Source organism: Chiloscyllium plagiosum, chromosome 4 (assembly GCF_004010195.1).
Source record: "Chiloscyllium plagiosum isolate BGI_BamShark_2017 chromosome 4, ASM401019v2, whole genome shotgun sequence".
In the NCBI taxonomy this organism is placed as follows: domain Eukaryota; kingdom Metazoa; phylum Chordata; class Chondrichthyes; order Orectolobiformes; family Hemiscylliidae; genus Chiloscyllium; species Chiloscyllium plagiosum.
The window spans coordinates 96,107,440-96,122,538 of NC_057713.1; the positions used below are offsets into that span (position 1 = coordinate 96,107,440).

Sequence of the window (15,099 nt, forward strand, 5' to 3'; positions counted from 1 at the left end):
TACCCAGTATTCTGTTTTCCTGTTACTCCTTCCAAAGTGAATTACCTCGCACTTTTCCACATTAAACTCCATTTGCCACCTCTCAGCCTGGCTCTACAGCGTATCTATTTCCCTCTGTAACCTGCAACATCCTTCTGCACTGTCAACAACTCCAATGACCTTAGTGTCATCCACAAATTTTCTAACCCATCCTACTACACTTTCATTCAGGTCATTTATAAAAATGACAAACCCAAATCAGATCCTTGTGATACACCACTAGTAACTGAACTTCAGGATGAACATTTCCCACCAACTACAACCCTCTGTCTTCTTTCAGCTAGCCAATTTCTGATCCACATCAATAAATCACCCTGAATCCCATGCCTCCGTATTTTCTGCAATAGCCTATCGCGAGGAACCCTTTATTGAAACTCATATACACCACATCAACTGCTTTACCCTCATCCACCTATTTGGTCACCTTCTCAAAAAGCTCAATAAGGTCTGTGAGGCACGACCTACCCTTCACAAAATCATGTTGACTATCCCTAATCAAATTATTCCATTCTAGATTATTATAAATCCTATCTCTTATAACCTTTTCCAACACTTTACCCACAACTGAAGTAAGGCTTACTGATCTATAATTACCAAGGTTGTCTCAACTCCCCTTCTTGAACAAGGGGATAACGTTCGCTATCCTCCAGTCTTCTGGCACTATTCCTGTAGACAATGATGACATAAAGATCAAAGCCAAAAGCTCTGCAATCTCCTCCCCAGCTCCCCAGAGAATCCTAGGATAAATCCTATCTGGCCCAGGGGACTTATCTATTTTCATTTATCTATTATCTACTTTCCAGAAATGCCTAACACCTCCTCCTTATGAACCTCAATCCTGCCTAGTCTAATAGCCTGTATCTCAGTATTCCCCTCAACAACATTGTCATTTTCCTGTGTGAATACTGATGAAAACTATTCATTCAGCACCTCTCCCATCTCCTCAGACTCCACACACAATGTCCCACTACTGTCCTTGACTGGCCGTAATCTTACTGTAGTCACTCTTTTATTCCTCACATACCTATAGAAAGCTATAGAATTCATGACTATCTCAGTCTGCTTTAAAATCATAACCTAATCTAATATGTTGCACGCGTGCCACTTTTGCAGGGTTGCCAATTCACCAGGCATGTCCTGGAGTCTACAGGAAGTGATGTTAACTTCCTGAACTGCTCCAAATAAACCTGTTGTGGTTGTAACAAGGTGGACCTATGGAATATGTGGCTTGATTGTGGCTGTTACTCTGGTCCAATCCGGGAGACCTAGCTGATAAATATAAACAGGAGTGCCATGGTTCTGCTCACTCTGAGGGAGCTAGATCAATGTCAAGGACATTCCACGTGTAATAGATGGTGACTTGGTGATGGGATACTGGCCGCTACAGAATTATTTCAAAACCCAAAAGAAGAAAAAAAATTGTGAAATTCTGAATGTGCAAGTATGTTTTTTTCTCCTCATTTTCTTTTGAGCATTTCTGTTTATTAGGTGGACTGAGATAGCTATAAGAAGGTCACATAATGAAAACCTCCAGGAAGAACATGTCTAATCAGAATAGGCAACCCTATCATTCTGTATTGTGACTATCAATAAAGCAGTCCAGAGCAAAAGAGAGAATATGAAGAGTAAATAATGTTGAGTCCTACCTGCATGCAAATATGCCAAATCTGGATTCTCAATATCTGGATGAAGTTCTTTGAGATGATTGCGGAATTCCAAGGGAATATTGGTTCCATAATCACACTTTGGACAGTTGTACATTTGTACTCCCTCGTGTTTACCAGTGTGTAGGATATGCTTGCGGATGTTCTCTGCACAGTTTGACCTAGTATTTTTTCCAAAAAAAAATATTTAATTACTTTCAGCACTTTTAAAACTGTAGCCTTAATGTTTTAATTTCCAACTTAAGATGATTCAGCATTTATATTCTTTCAAATAAAGTCCATTAAAATTAAAGTATAAACTACAACAATTCAACCAAGAAAATCCAATAAGAAATGAGGCACTAAGAACTGAAGCAAAATGAAAGAATGCAATTATTGTACTTAACGTTACCTAAATAACCATCATGTTGACTATGAGGTTAGTGGTATTGCAACAATTAGGCATGATTAGGTTTGCATATATCATATAGAATCTGAAAGCCTCATAAAAGAGGTCATTAAAGAGTGAATGAAACATTGGCAATGAAAGTAACAATTTGCATGTCAACATATGCTTCAAGAATAATCATTGAATGTAAAACTATAAAAAGGAGGGCTCCTCTTTTAAAGAGAAAAAATACGAAGAATGATTGAATGTTTAAACATAGTTCTGCTTTAATCCTACATTCCAATTTTGTTCTCTCACCAGACAATTTCTCTGTCCAAAATATGAGGATGCTGTGAGTCATCGTTAATGTCTGAACCTCCACCCAGTGGCTAAGTTGGGAACTATCCAATATAGTAGGCAACCTGACATGTCAGGTACTCCTGAGATTCACCGTTCTGAATCTGAAGTCACAAATACTTGACCTTTTGATCTACTGAGACCATTTCAAGCTATTAATTCATCTACATGCTTTGTTGGAACACTACACTTAATTACAGATCTAAATACAAGTTAAACAAATTCAAGACGTCAATTACATTTTTCAAAATAGATGTCCTTTTTAAAAATGAAAGAAAATACTGTTTTTAGTGTTTTAAAAATAAACAACCAAATATTACATGCTACAATATTTAAAACTTCAGTAAAAACAGAACTGAGACAACAGCACTTATAAATTCTGTTTTCTTTTTCTAAATCTGAAGCATAGTAGAAACAATATATTATAAATTTTAAAGGAGTGATAATAAATAAAAATTTTGCTTTAATGATATTCATGCACAGACCAAAGTAGGTATTTTGTTGCATCCCTGGGATAATCTTGTATGAAAGTGATTAAATTGCATTGTTAAGTCTCTAATGTTTTTATGCTTTTGCCTTGTTCAGTCTTTTGGCTCTGTAAACATAAAAACCTCTGTGTCAAATACCCTCCCTCAAATGGTAGGGTATGGCAATGTAAACTTGCAGATATGTTGCTCTACTTACAAACATTTTTTCCAGCCATATAAGAAGATAGCCCCACCTCCCTTCCAACCCAACTTTCACCAAAATCGCTGTTAAGACTCAGCAGGTCTGGCAGCAGCTGTAGAGAGAAGTCAGATTTAATGTTTTGGGCTCAATAACCATTCCTCAGAATTTCCTCAATTTCTGCTGAGCCTTTTCAGTAATTTTTGTTTTTGTTTCACTATCACAATCGTGACAATATTTTGTTTCACTGTTCCCTTCCATCTGCTGAGTTAGCCAAGACTTGCAAAATTGTCCCAAAGCAATTCAAAGGCATGTTACCAAACAAAAATGTAACAAAGCACATAAAAGGACAGAGGTAAAAAAGGTGAAGGAGAGAACTTCAAAGATCATGCGTGTGACAGACAACACAGCATGTATGGATGGGATGGGGGAGGAAAGAGGTAATTAAATGAATGTTTATATATGTTAACAAGTAATGCTTTGAACAGAGCTCTGATGATATTCTAAAGGTAGAAAACAGAAGTAACAACAAATATTGCTGGAAATACTCAGTAGGTCTGGCAGGTTATGCATTGACTAATACAGAGGTAACCACAGGAAATTCCAATTTTTTTCAGCAAGGTTTGAGCATGGGCATCTTTAAGGATGCTGCCTCCACCAGAGAGAAAATCCCACGGATTAAGTGTCAATCAGGCGCTTCAGTGGTGAGGAGCAGGCTTCTCAACCAATTAGGATCCATGGCTGGTTGGCAGCCAATAGGCGATACAAGAAGGTGTAGTCACAGGGAGGGGGATGTCAGAGGGTGGAGGTAAGGGCAGAGTGGTAGCTTTCACCAGTCACCTCCTTGCTCCCCATATATGTCCCCAATTTCCGCTAGACTGGGGGTAAATAGAGCTTCTGCCCTCACATGAACCCAGCAGGCAGGCTGCCCCAATTTCCAAATCTTAAAGTACTCAATCAGGCTGGTGACAGGTTGAGGTACATAAATGATTGGTAATTAACTACTTACTCGCCTTAATTGATGGTGTCTTGCAAAGAGCAAGACTATGAAGTGATTTGAACACATGCAGGCCAATTTTAAAATTGAAACCTTGCCACAGTTTAGGAGCCTGTTTAGGTACAAGAGCAGAGAGTTGATAGGTGAACAGAGCTTGGTGAGAATGAGAAATCAGAATTTTGGGTAAGTTAAATTTATAGAATAATTGAACGATGCCTGATTAATGGCAATATCCGAAAATCATTGGAAGGAAAGGGAAATGCAAAATTTGGCTTTGATGAAATTCAAGACAGTGCAAAAGTTGAATTTTTCCCCCGAAACATAAATTACATTCGCTGCAATGCGAAGTAATCAAGGTATTGTGATTAATTCTAGGCACCAGACTGTAGGAAGGATACTGTAGCCTTCGAGGGATTGCAGGTAGATTTAACAGAAGCCTCCTAGACTAGATTATGAGAAGAAATTACACAAAAGAGAGCTGTATTCTCTGGAATTTAGAAAGTTAAGGAATGATTTGATAAAACTTCCTCAGATGTGAAGAGGAGAAGACAGGGTAGATAGAGAGAAACTTCCAGCAATAGGAGGCAATGTCTAAAAATCGTGGTCCAACTTTTCAGGAGTGAAATTAAGAAACAATTCCATAAAGGTTGGCAGAAATTAAGAACTCCTTTCTACAAATGACAAATGATGCTAGATCCATTGCAAATTTTGCTGCCTGAAGTTGACAAATTTTGTCTTGCATTTGCATTCTTTATTGTTTCTTAATTCAGATCACTTCCTGCATGACTGCATGGTGGCACAGTGGTTAGCACTGCTGCCTCAGAGCCAGAGACCCCGGTTCGATTCCCGCCTCAGGCAACTGTCTGCGTGGAGTTTGCACATTCTCCCCGTGTCTGCGTGGGTTTGCTCCGGTTTCGCTCCGGTTTCCTCCCACAGTCCAAAAATGTGCAGGTTAGGTGAATTGGTCATGCTAAATTGCCTGAAGTGTTAGGTGAAGGGGTAAATGTAGGGGAATGGGTCTGGGTGGGCTGCTCTTCGGAGGGTCGGTGTGGACTTGTTGGGCCGAAAGGCTGTTTCCACACTATAGGTAATCTAATCTAATGCCCAAAGGCATTAAGGAATGTGGTGCAGAGGTGGATATGTGGAGTTAGATTGTAGGTCAGTCACAATTTCACCAAATGATAGAAAAGGCTCAAGGGGCCAAATGTCCTCCTCTTGCTCACATAATAAGAGGAAACTTCATGTCTGATATTGATCACTTAAATCTGCCATACTTATATTTTCATGTGCATTAGCATGTTAAAGGTATACAATGAAACTGCACTTTTGTTTTAAAAAAAAAGATATGCATGGAAGAGTGGATAATTTTGTTGTCTTGCGCCCCCAAAACCAGAAAGAGAAAAACTGCCACTGCTTTTGTTACCTAAAGCAGCAACTTGATGTTGATAACTGTAGGAGAGGACGAAGGTCAGCAAAGGTGATGCTGCAGATTGAACAAGAAGCAAAGCACAGAAACTCTCCTTAGCAACGTTGTAAGCTGCATGAGACTAGCCCACTGGGAACTTTACAGCTTCAGTCTTCAGTGAGATATTCTAGTTGGAAAGGACTGCAAGAAAACTTACTCAGCTTCTTTCTCATCAGAAATAAAATGAGTTTTAAAAAGTGGTTGATTTTCATTCATGCTCAGAGACCTTGAATACAGCAGTACAATAGCCTGTGGCAGATTGGTAACGCAGAACAGTAAGTAGATTAGTAAAATGAAGACACACTAAAATGGATTCAGACGATAAAATGGGAGAAAAACAGTATTAAAATGACAATATAACTACAAAACAAAAAAAACTCATGAATGTAAACATTGGATGTAACCAGTACAAACATACCAGCCATTTTAAAAAAGCACAACTGGATTCCATGGCTCATTTCACCCAGTAAACTATCATATGGTAGTTGATTTTGTTCGAAAATCACAAAACAATTTGGGGCAATATTGTCAGCTGCACTTGTTCAACATAATAAGAAATATATCCATAACGTACAGACTGGCAAGAAAACAAATTGATCTCATGATTTGTAAAACACATCGGATGCAAATTATGAACCTGGGAGATGCAAAAGCATTATTTCCTGATACACCATTGGAATTAACATGATAATAAAATTGCTTTGTGCCTTTATTGTGATTTTCTTTTAAAGTCTTGAAGCATTGACTTATTTGTGGCCAACTTGTAATCAGTATTTTTCTTTTATCTTTGTGTATTCTTTCATATAATCTCTGTCACAAAGCATGCACCCATCTACAGAAATTCAGAAGAGTACCACTTCATAATTTTTAGAAAAGATTCTGTGAAATGATTGCAGAGAAATAAAAGAGGCTACCTGGCTTTTTGAAATTCAGCTTAATAATACATGGCTGCTTCACAAAAATCGAATGCAGTCATTTTAAAATGTCCCGTACAATTTCAGAAACTTGCACAACGCTCATCTTTTGTCCCTTGGACCTCGTACAAATGTCATTTTTTTTAACAGATTGTACCATGTTCCCAACAGACATTTCCCCATTTCTATTCTCTTCAACTCCTGTGAGCCCTTGTTCTGTGTGATAAGGAAATCTCCTTGGGGACCTGAGCTGTGTAGTTTTTGCACCACGAGTGACAAGGACTCGACTTGAATAACTGCTGTACGCAGGTTGTAATTATGTCAGCCGGAGTGTTGAACAAGGGGGCTGATTAATGTGAGCCCCTGCCCAGGGATAGTCCCATCTAAACCTTACCACAGGACAGCGCTAGGGATGGATTAAGGTGGAAAGTGGGGTGGGGAGGGGGGTGGGGAGGTGGAGGGGAAGAAAACAGAAAAATACAGTACCTATGTGATAGATGATTTGCTGCAACAATCTTCAGGCAGATGTTCATGGACAATATAACATACAATTACTAGTCCTCATCACCTTTCCTGGCATGAAATAAAAACAAGCTACAATAGCTCATATGAGAAAAAGCAAAATTAGTTTTCACTGTAAAGCAACAACTCGCCTGGCAAAAAACTAGCATCCCTTGACTATTTGGGCAACATACTTGTATCAGTCAAAATTTAAGGATCAATTTAAAGAATTCTGATCCTGTTGATAATTTTGATTTTAAATGCAGGCAAGGTAGATCATATTTTGGTTTCTTTAAGAATGATAGATTACTGAAGAGGAAGAAATTGGTTACATTACACAAAGCAGCAGCTGAGAATAATAACAGTTTAACATAAATCACTGTGGGGCAATCAGCCAAGCGCATCACTCCCAACCAACTAATCCCACATAAAGCACTCAAATACTGATGAATGTGAAATGCCATCTAGTGGGAAGAAAGTCCATAAAGCGTCTCCAAAACGTGTTCCAATAATAGCTGAGGGGATGTGGTTGACCTAATTGCTATTATTTAAACAATAAAATGGCTGTGGAGATCCCAATAGACGATTAACCCACGTCCATTGGTTGAACTGCAGGCAACACAGCAACTTCATGTTATGCTCATCACTGAAGTGATGGCTCTATGCAATCAGCACTGTTCACTTGCAGTAAGTATTAGCATTAGCCCAAAAATGGTAAATTCTGAGCACCACTTAAATTTCGCCAGGTCCTCTTAAAGATGTGTGTTGAGTCCAGTTTGGGCAGTCATGCTGGAAGTGATCTGAATTAAGAAACAATAAAGAATGGAAAAACAAGGTAGAGAGCAGACAGCAGGATCGTTGAAATTTGTAATGGAGGCATGGTGGAAGAGTTGTCCTTTATCCACAGGAAGCAAGAAGATTCTCCAGTCACATATCCAAAAGCCTGTGGAGCAGACAGCCATCAAGGTCAATATCAAGTCTCCAGTTTTGAGAACGTTAAGTCAACTCTGAAACATTCTGCATTCAAGACTAGCAAATGCATCCTTGATTATCAGATCATACCACCATAACATCAGATTCATATACCCTCTACTCCCATACACACAATATCCTCCTGCCGAAAATCGTACATCAATCATAACTAACATCAATTCCACCACACACTCACCTCACAGCCTGCGCACACTGACAGCTATAAGGCAATGATAGTCACATGATTCAGATAGATCACATGATAGTGACACACTAACGTGTATCTTGGAGGAAAGGTAGCACAAAATCAGAGACAGCAGGAGCTCATGGAGGAGAAAGTACTGGCCATTACAGAATGATCAATTGCTAACCCCACTGCCAGTGGTGGGATTGAAGGTTACATCCTCATACTTAATCCTCATTCTCACTTTTTTTGGAGGAGACAATGGCATAGTGTTAATGTCACAGGACTAGCAACTAAGAGGCCCATTTGGCACAGGCTCAAATTGCATCATGGCAGTTGGTGAAAATTATATTTAGTTCATAAAATTTAGAATATAAAGCTAACCTGAGAAATTGTGGCCATGAAACAAATCATTCATTGTTATACAATCCATCTAGTATACCCATTTTTAAGGAAGCAAATCTGTCATCCTTAACCTGGTCTAGTCTACATGTGCCCCCAAACCAACTGCAATGTGGTTGATTCTCAACCAGCCTTTGAAATCAGCTAGCAAAGACTCAATTTAAGCTCAATTAAAGATGGTCAACAAATGCTGGCCATACCAACTTGCCCTCCATCCCATATTCTATATTGATTTAGAAGCTACAGATGCTGTAACCATCCACCTTTTAATTTCTGTCACTTCCCTCACCACAACTGACCCCTTACACATTTTTCCTTCCAGACATGCAAGTGCAACCTGGCCAAATGGGAGGAACAGCAAAAAGTGAGTGGTGATGGTGACACAGTCTGTCATTCATTCTAATACTTGCAGCCATCAGCTTAGATACTGAATACTGCATGTAATTTAGAGGCCAATACAGAATCTAGACCTGCATATGGTGAAATATGGACACAACTGGCTGGGCAGAAACACATTTAGTGCTGATGCAGAAGACTGGGATGACTTCAATGGAACAGGTTACAAGAGAAAGTCGATGAGTGTGAACAATCAAAACGGATTCACAGGGAAGCAATTTCCCTACTAAACTGTGCAGAAATAAACATGCAGTTTGAATGCCAAATTGTAATTTTGTTTTCTCCTATCTTCTCAAGTAACTCCACATTATTTTTATAATAACTAAGCTTGTGTAAGCAGGACATAATACAAGTTTAACATCTTCCTTACTTTTCAATTATATAAATCCTAGGGCTTAATTCGCAATTTAAAAAAAGGTCTAGGTAGCCTGCATTGTTACTTTTAATGCTTTATGTATTCGCACGCCCAGATCCTAGTTATTATTTTCTGTGAAATATGTGATTTCCTTAATTTTCCTACCAAAATACAATGTCTCACATTTATGTGTGTTGAAATTAACTCGCTATTTATAAGTCTCTTCTGTAAATTCATTCCTGGCTGCATGGTGTTAATCCACAATGAATTAAAAGAAAAGTCTGAAATATTTCTCCTGACTACCTCACTTACTGCTGACCTGCTGACAATGCAGCTCATTGAACTTTTCCTGCCAAATTATTCAAAGTAGTTGCATAACATAATTTATCACATAGTATTGCCATCCACTTCAGAACTGGGCTGGGAAACATACATAAAATATATTTCAGTTCTGTTTTTGCATGATGAAACAAAAAAGTCAAGGATTAGATCCATGAGAAAACATAAACCGAACAGATAACCCGATAGAGGTCTTTAAATTTATATAGATAAATATAGACAAAGTGGTTCAACTTGTGGGCTGAAAATTGCAGGCTGTCAATAAAACATAGTCACTAATAAACTCAATAGGAAATCCAAAAGAATTTCTCTTTACCCAAAGAGTGGTGAGAATATGGAACTCACTATTTCATTGCTACTTTTAATCTTGTAACCTGTTCCACTGAAGTTCTCTCAGTCTTCTGCATCAGCGCTAAATTTGAGAATACTTGGATACGGATGCATTTAAGGATATCTGGATAGACATATGGAGAAGAAAGGAATATTGTAATAGATGTAGATAACGAAAGACAGCAAGGGCATCAAGCAGAGCATAAATGCTGGACTGTTTTTGTGCTTTATATTTGATGCAAGATCTTAAACATGTGTAAATATTTACAGTAATTAAATTCTTCTGTTCACATGATCAACTTTATCATATTGTTCATTTCAACCCAAAGTTAAAGATCTATTTATGTGGAAGAAAACAAGCAGACAGAAAGGGAAATCAAAAACAAAACTTCATTCATTTAAATTGGTGTCATGAGTTGCATCTTTTGATTTATTAATACATCAAGTGTTCTTGTGTGCTACCATAAGTAATGTGCCAGAAGCATTTTGGAATTTGACAAGTTGTGGTACTATCAATGGACAATGAAAATGTGTGGTGTTATATAAAAGATAGCCTACTTGGGCATATTATCTCTAGTAAAATGAAATGAAATGTACCATTCTTGTGTGTAAATAATAGGCAAATATGTTAGGAGTGAAAGAAGATAGACAGCAATGTGTGTGTCTAAGAGAGGTAATGGCTTAATGGCACACCCAAGCACATAATCAGGTAAACTGGACTTGTTTATACAACAGCAAGAGGGTAAAGTTGGAGAGGAGGACCTTTTGTTTAATTGTGTCCTTTTGATGGGGGTAACACTGACAATACAGCACTTATTACCTATCCCAAGATACCATTAACGAATAAACATGCTGTTTGGTGCCACGTATGGACTGGTAATCTCTGTCCCCTATCCAATCTGTGAAGGAACCAGTTTTCATTTCAGTTTTTTTTACATTAACTCATAGCATACTCGCTGCTATGTTAAATGATCATGGGTTCAAGACTCACTCTCGACAGGCCTTCCCAAGACAGCCCTGAAGGCCATCAATCTAATAATTACTTTTAAATTCAACAGGAAATTCAGACAAAACCTCTTTGCCCAAACAGTGGTAAGAATGTTGAACTCAATATTACAGAGAGTAGTTAAGATGCATAATGTGCATCAGAAATGTAGTTTTTCAAATGAGTCATTAATCCTGCACCCATCTCCTCTCAGGTTAATGATTCATAGCACTATTACAAAGATGATAGGCCAGTTCAGTTCCATCTCCTGGCCAATGTTTATCACTCTGTCAACATTATTGGAAAAAAACCCAGTTGATCTGGTCATTATCACAATGCTGTTTGAGGTATCTTGCTGTGCACAAATTGCCTGCCATGTTTCCAACAATATAGCAATAACTACACTTAAAAGTGAATGAAAAGTGCTTTGCAACATCCTTGAGCCATGAAAGATGCAACATAAACACAAGTCTCTCTTTCATTTTTTAAAATATTAAATCATGGAACGTGACATCACTGAAAAGTCAGAATTTAGCACTGACAAAAGTCTGACAAAACAATGCGTCTGGAGTCACGTGTAGGCCAGACTGTTTCAGGATTGCAGAATTCCTCTCTTAAAGGACATAAGTGAACCAGATAAGATTTTAAAACAATGGACAATGCTTACATGGTCGTTATTAGGCTAGGTTTAACTCCAGATTTTTATTCAATTCAAACTTCAACTGCCATGGTGGGATTTGAAAATATCTCCTCAGAACATGAGTCTAATTCAATGTCAATGCCATATTGAGTTACACATTCCATGATCTTGTCTCAAGTGACTAGATTTGAGAATTAATTTTTTCATGAAAATTGAACTTCAACTTCTTATTAAGTATCTTAATATTAAAATCTAAGCTTTTATATTCAATGACTACAAAAGAAATAAGCATGGGTAAGAATTAATTTGTACTTTTGATTTGCAAAAATTCCAGGATCAAATCCTTTTTTAAAATTATTCCATAGGATTTGGGCTTCATGGCAACACTAAAATGTATTGCTCTTGAGAAGGTAGTGATACTTTAGAACTGAGATAAGGAGGAATTTCTTCAACCAGAGGGTAGTAATTCTGTGTAACTCATTGCCACAGAGCACTGTGGAGGCCAAGTCAGTGAGTGTATTTAAAACAGAGATAGATAGGTTCTTGACTGGTAATGGGATCAAGGGTTACAGGGAGAAGATGGGAGAATGGTGTTAAGAAATATGTCAGCCATCACCGAATAGTGAAACAGACTTGATGGGCCAAATGGCCTAATTTTGCTCTCACATCTTATGGTCTTATGGTGATGAGCCATCTTCCTGAACTGCTGCAATCCATCTGATGTAGATACACTGACAGTGCTATTAGTAAGGGAGTTCCTGTATTTTCCCCAGCAATGGTGAAAAAATAGTGCTATAGGTCGATACAGTTTGGCTTGGAGGAGAAGCTGCAAGTTCTGCTGTTTCCAGGAATCTGTGGCTCCTGTCCTTCTCAGTGACAGGGCTCACTGTTTGAAAGGTAAGAGCTTTGGTGAGCATTCAAATATTACAATGTGGAGTTTTGTGCACCTGAGATATTAAGCTCATGCTGGGCTGAGAGGGCTTAACAGATCTCAAGTCTTTCAGAAATTCCTACCAAATGTGCAGATACATATAAGCTGGTTTCAACAGAAGAAACATGAAGAGAAATATAGAACATAATAAAGTTATTCAACACTCATAAAAACAAGCCTGCTGCCTAGACAGCAACTAGTGTGAAAAGATTAAACATTTATCCCCATTTTTGCACTTAAGAAGTTGCATAAAACTTCAAAGCCAAACCTTGGTAAAATACGGTCAACTGTATCCATGTGACATTTCTGATTTCCATACTAGTCATTTTCCTGACTAACAGTCCCTACAGTTTATCTGGGTGAGACTGTCAGTTTATACATGCAGTTTTGTGCTGTGGCTCATGCTTATTGGAAACTGAAATCATTGTTCCACAAGTTTTAGAGTAAGAACACCATTCCCATGAATGCTATCAAAAGAAATCTGTATTTTGTGTGGAATTTTGCACAGAAATTTCTTTCAAAATTATAAGTCCAAAACCTCTTTCTAAAAAAAACACATTTAGATTGACCATTTTGAAGTTAAGTTCATTGTAGTTACCTTGTTAATTTTTCGGGGTTGCTTTGATTGTTATGGCATTTACCTGCTGTGCCCTAATGGGTAGTACTGGTACCTGAAAGTTTCAGAATTTAAGCAGAGAAATCTCGGCTAACACTCCAATGCATTACAAAGAGTGCACTGCACTGGCAGAATTACAACCTTTCAGTGGAAATATTATATCTCCCTCTCAGGTGCATGCAAAAGATCCCATGGTCTAATTTGAAAGAAGAGTAGGCTAGTTATCCCTGGTATCCTGACCAATATTTATCCCTCAAACAACATTTAATAAAAACAGATTATCTGGTCATTACCGTTTGTGACAACATGGTATACACAATTTATCTGTTGTGTTTTCTACAACAATGGTGACACTTCAAAAGTACTACATTGGCTGTTGAACACATCTGGTGCAGACTGTAAAGGTGCAAGTGTCTGAAAGAATTCATATTGAAGAGTGCCTTAATCACTACTCAGAATATGATGTTATGCAGATTTGGAGGAAGAACACTTAGAACCTCAAAGGAGTAAGACCTACCATCCTCAAGTCTCTGTGACAATGTCCATCATGTCAGTGTAACTTGTACTTAGTTGCTCACTGCATCTTATTTAAGACAAGAGCTTCTTCTCATTAGAGTAGAAAATAGATTTCTTCTACCCATGTCAGACCAAATGGACCCTGCAAACTCCTATCCCAAAAAAAGGATGGTGGCAATGTACCTACCCCATGGTCAGCAATACAACAGATAACCTCATAAAACAAAATGGCCTGCAGTGAGAACTGTTCATGATATGTGGCAGTGTAAATGCAATTTAGCTGCTTCACACACATGCTGGGAGTAGTGAAAGTCTGAAAATTTCTTCAGACAAGGCTGAAAGAATCTTGCTTATGCAGATGGTCAGCAGCAGAAAGAGATAAACATTGAAGAAGAAGTGTTCAGAAGAGAACCTCACAGAGGAGAAAGTGAGGACTGCAGATGCTGGAGATCAGAGATCATAGTGTGGTGCTGGAAAAGCACAGCAGATCAGGCAGCATCTGAGGAGCAGCAGAATCAACATTTCGGGTATAAACCCTCCATCAGGAATGAGGCTTGTGGGCCAGCGGACTGAGAGATAAAGGCGGTGCCAAGTTGGAGGCCTGGGACTGGGATAATGTGGGGGGAAAGGAGAAATGAGGAAACTGTTGAAATCCACATTAATCCCGTGTAGTTGAAGTGTCCCAAGGTGGAATATGAGGCGTTCTTCTTCCAGGTATTGGGTGGTAATTGGGAGGAGGCCCAGGACCTGCGTGTCCTTGACGGAGTGGGAGGTGGAGTTGAAGTGTTCAGCCACGGGGCGGTGGGTGTGGTTGGTGCGGGTGTACCAGAGATGTTCTCTAAAATGATCCACAAGTAGGCGTCCTGTCTCCACAATGTAGAGGAAACCACATCGGGTGCAACAGACACAGTAGATGACATTGGTGAAGGTACAGGTATATTTCTGTCAGATGTGGAAGGATCTCTCATCACCTCTGGGGATCTCCCATCCACAGCCTCCAACCTCATTGTCTGTGAACCCTGCACCGCCCGATTCTACCTCTTACCGAAGATTCACAAACCTGACTTCTCCGGTCGACCCATTGTCTCTGCCTGCTCCTGTCCCACTAAACTCATTTCTGCCTACCTTGACACCATCCTATCCTCCTTAGTTCAGGAATTCCCCACCTACATTCGCGACACCACCTTCACCTCCTCCAATATTTTCGTTTCCCCATCCCCCAACCCCTATCTTCACCATGGACATCCAGTCCCTGTATACATCCATCCGCCATGATGAAGGCCTCCAAGCCCTCCATTTCTTCCTCTCACACCGTCCCAACCAGTACTCTTTCACTGACATCCTCATCCGCCTGCCTGAAATATCAATTCTGCTGTTCCTCAGATGCTGTCTGACCTGCTGTGCTTTTCCAGCACCACTTGCACAACAGAAGAGAACCTCACTACAAGATATGGAAAATACAT

The 15,099-nt window shown here is 39.0% G+C and overlaps 1 protein-coding gene across 7 annotated transcripts in view; it reads right to left on the reverse strand.

Annotated features, from left to right (window-relative positions):
• Positions 1–15,099, reverse strand: part of znf407 (zinc finger protein 407) — a 499,933-nt gene that overhangs the window by 149,447 nt on the left and 335,387 nt on the right. For all 7 annotated transcript variants that reach the window (XM_043688651.1, XM_043688646.1, XM_043688647.1 and 4 more), the window contains exon 8: positions 1,686–1,864. In XM_043688651.1, coding sequence (XP_043544586.1) covers positions 1,686–1,864 — 179 coding nt within the window. The remainder of the gene's footprint in view (positions 1–1,685; positions 1,865–15,099) is intronic.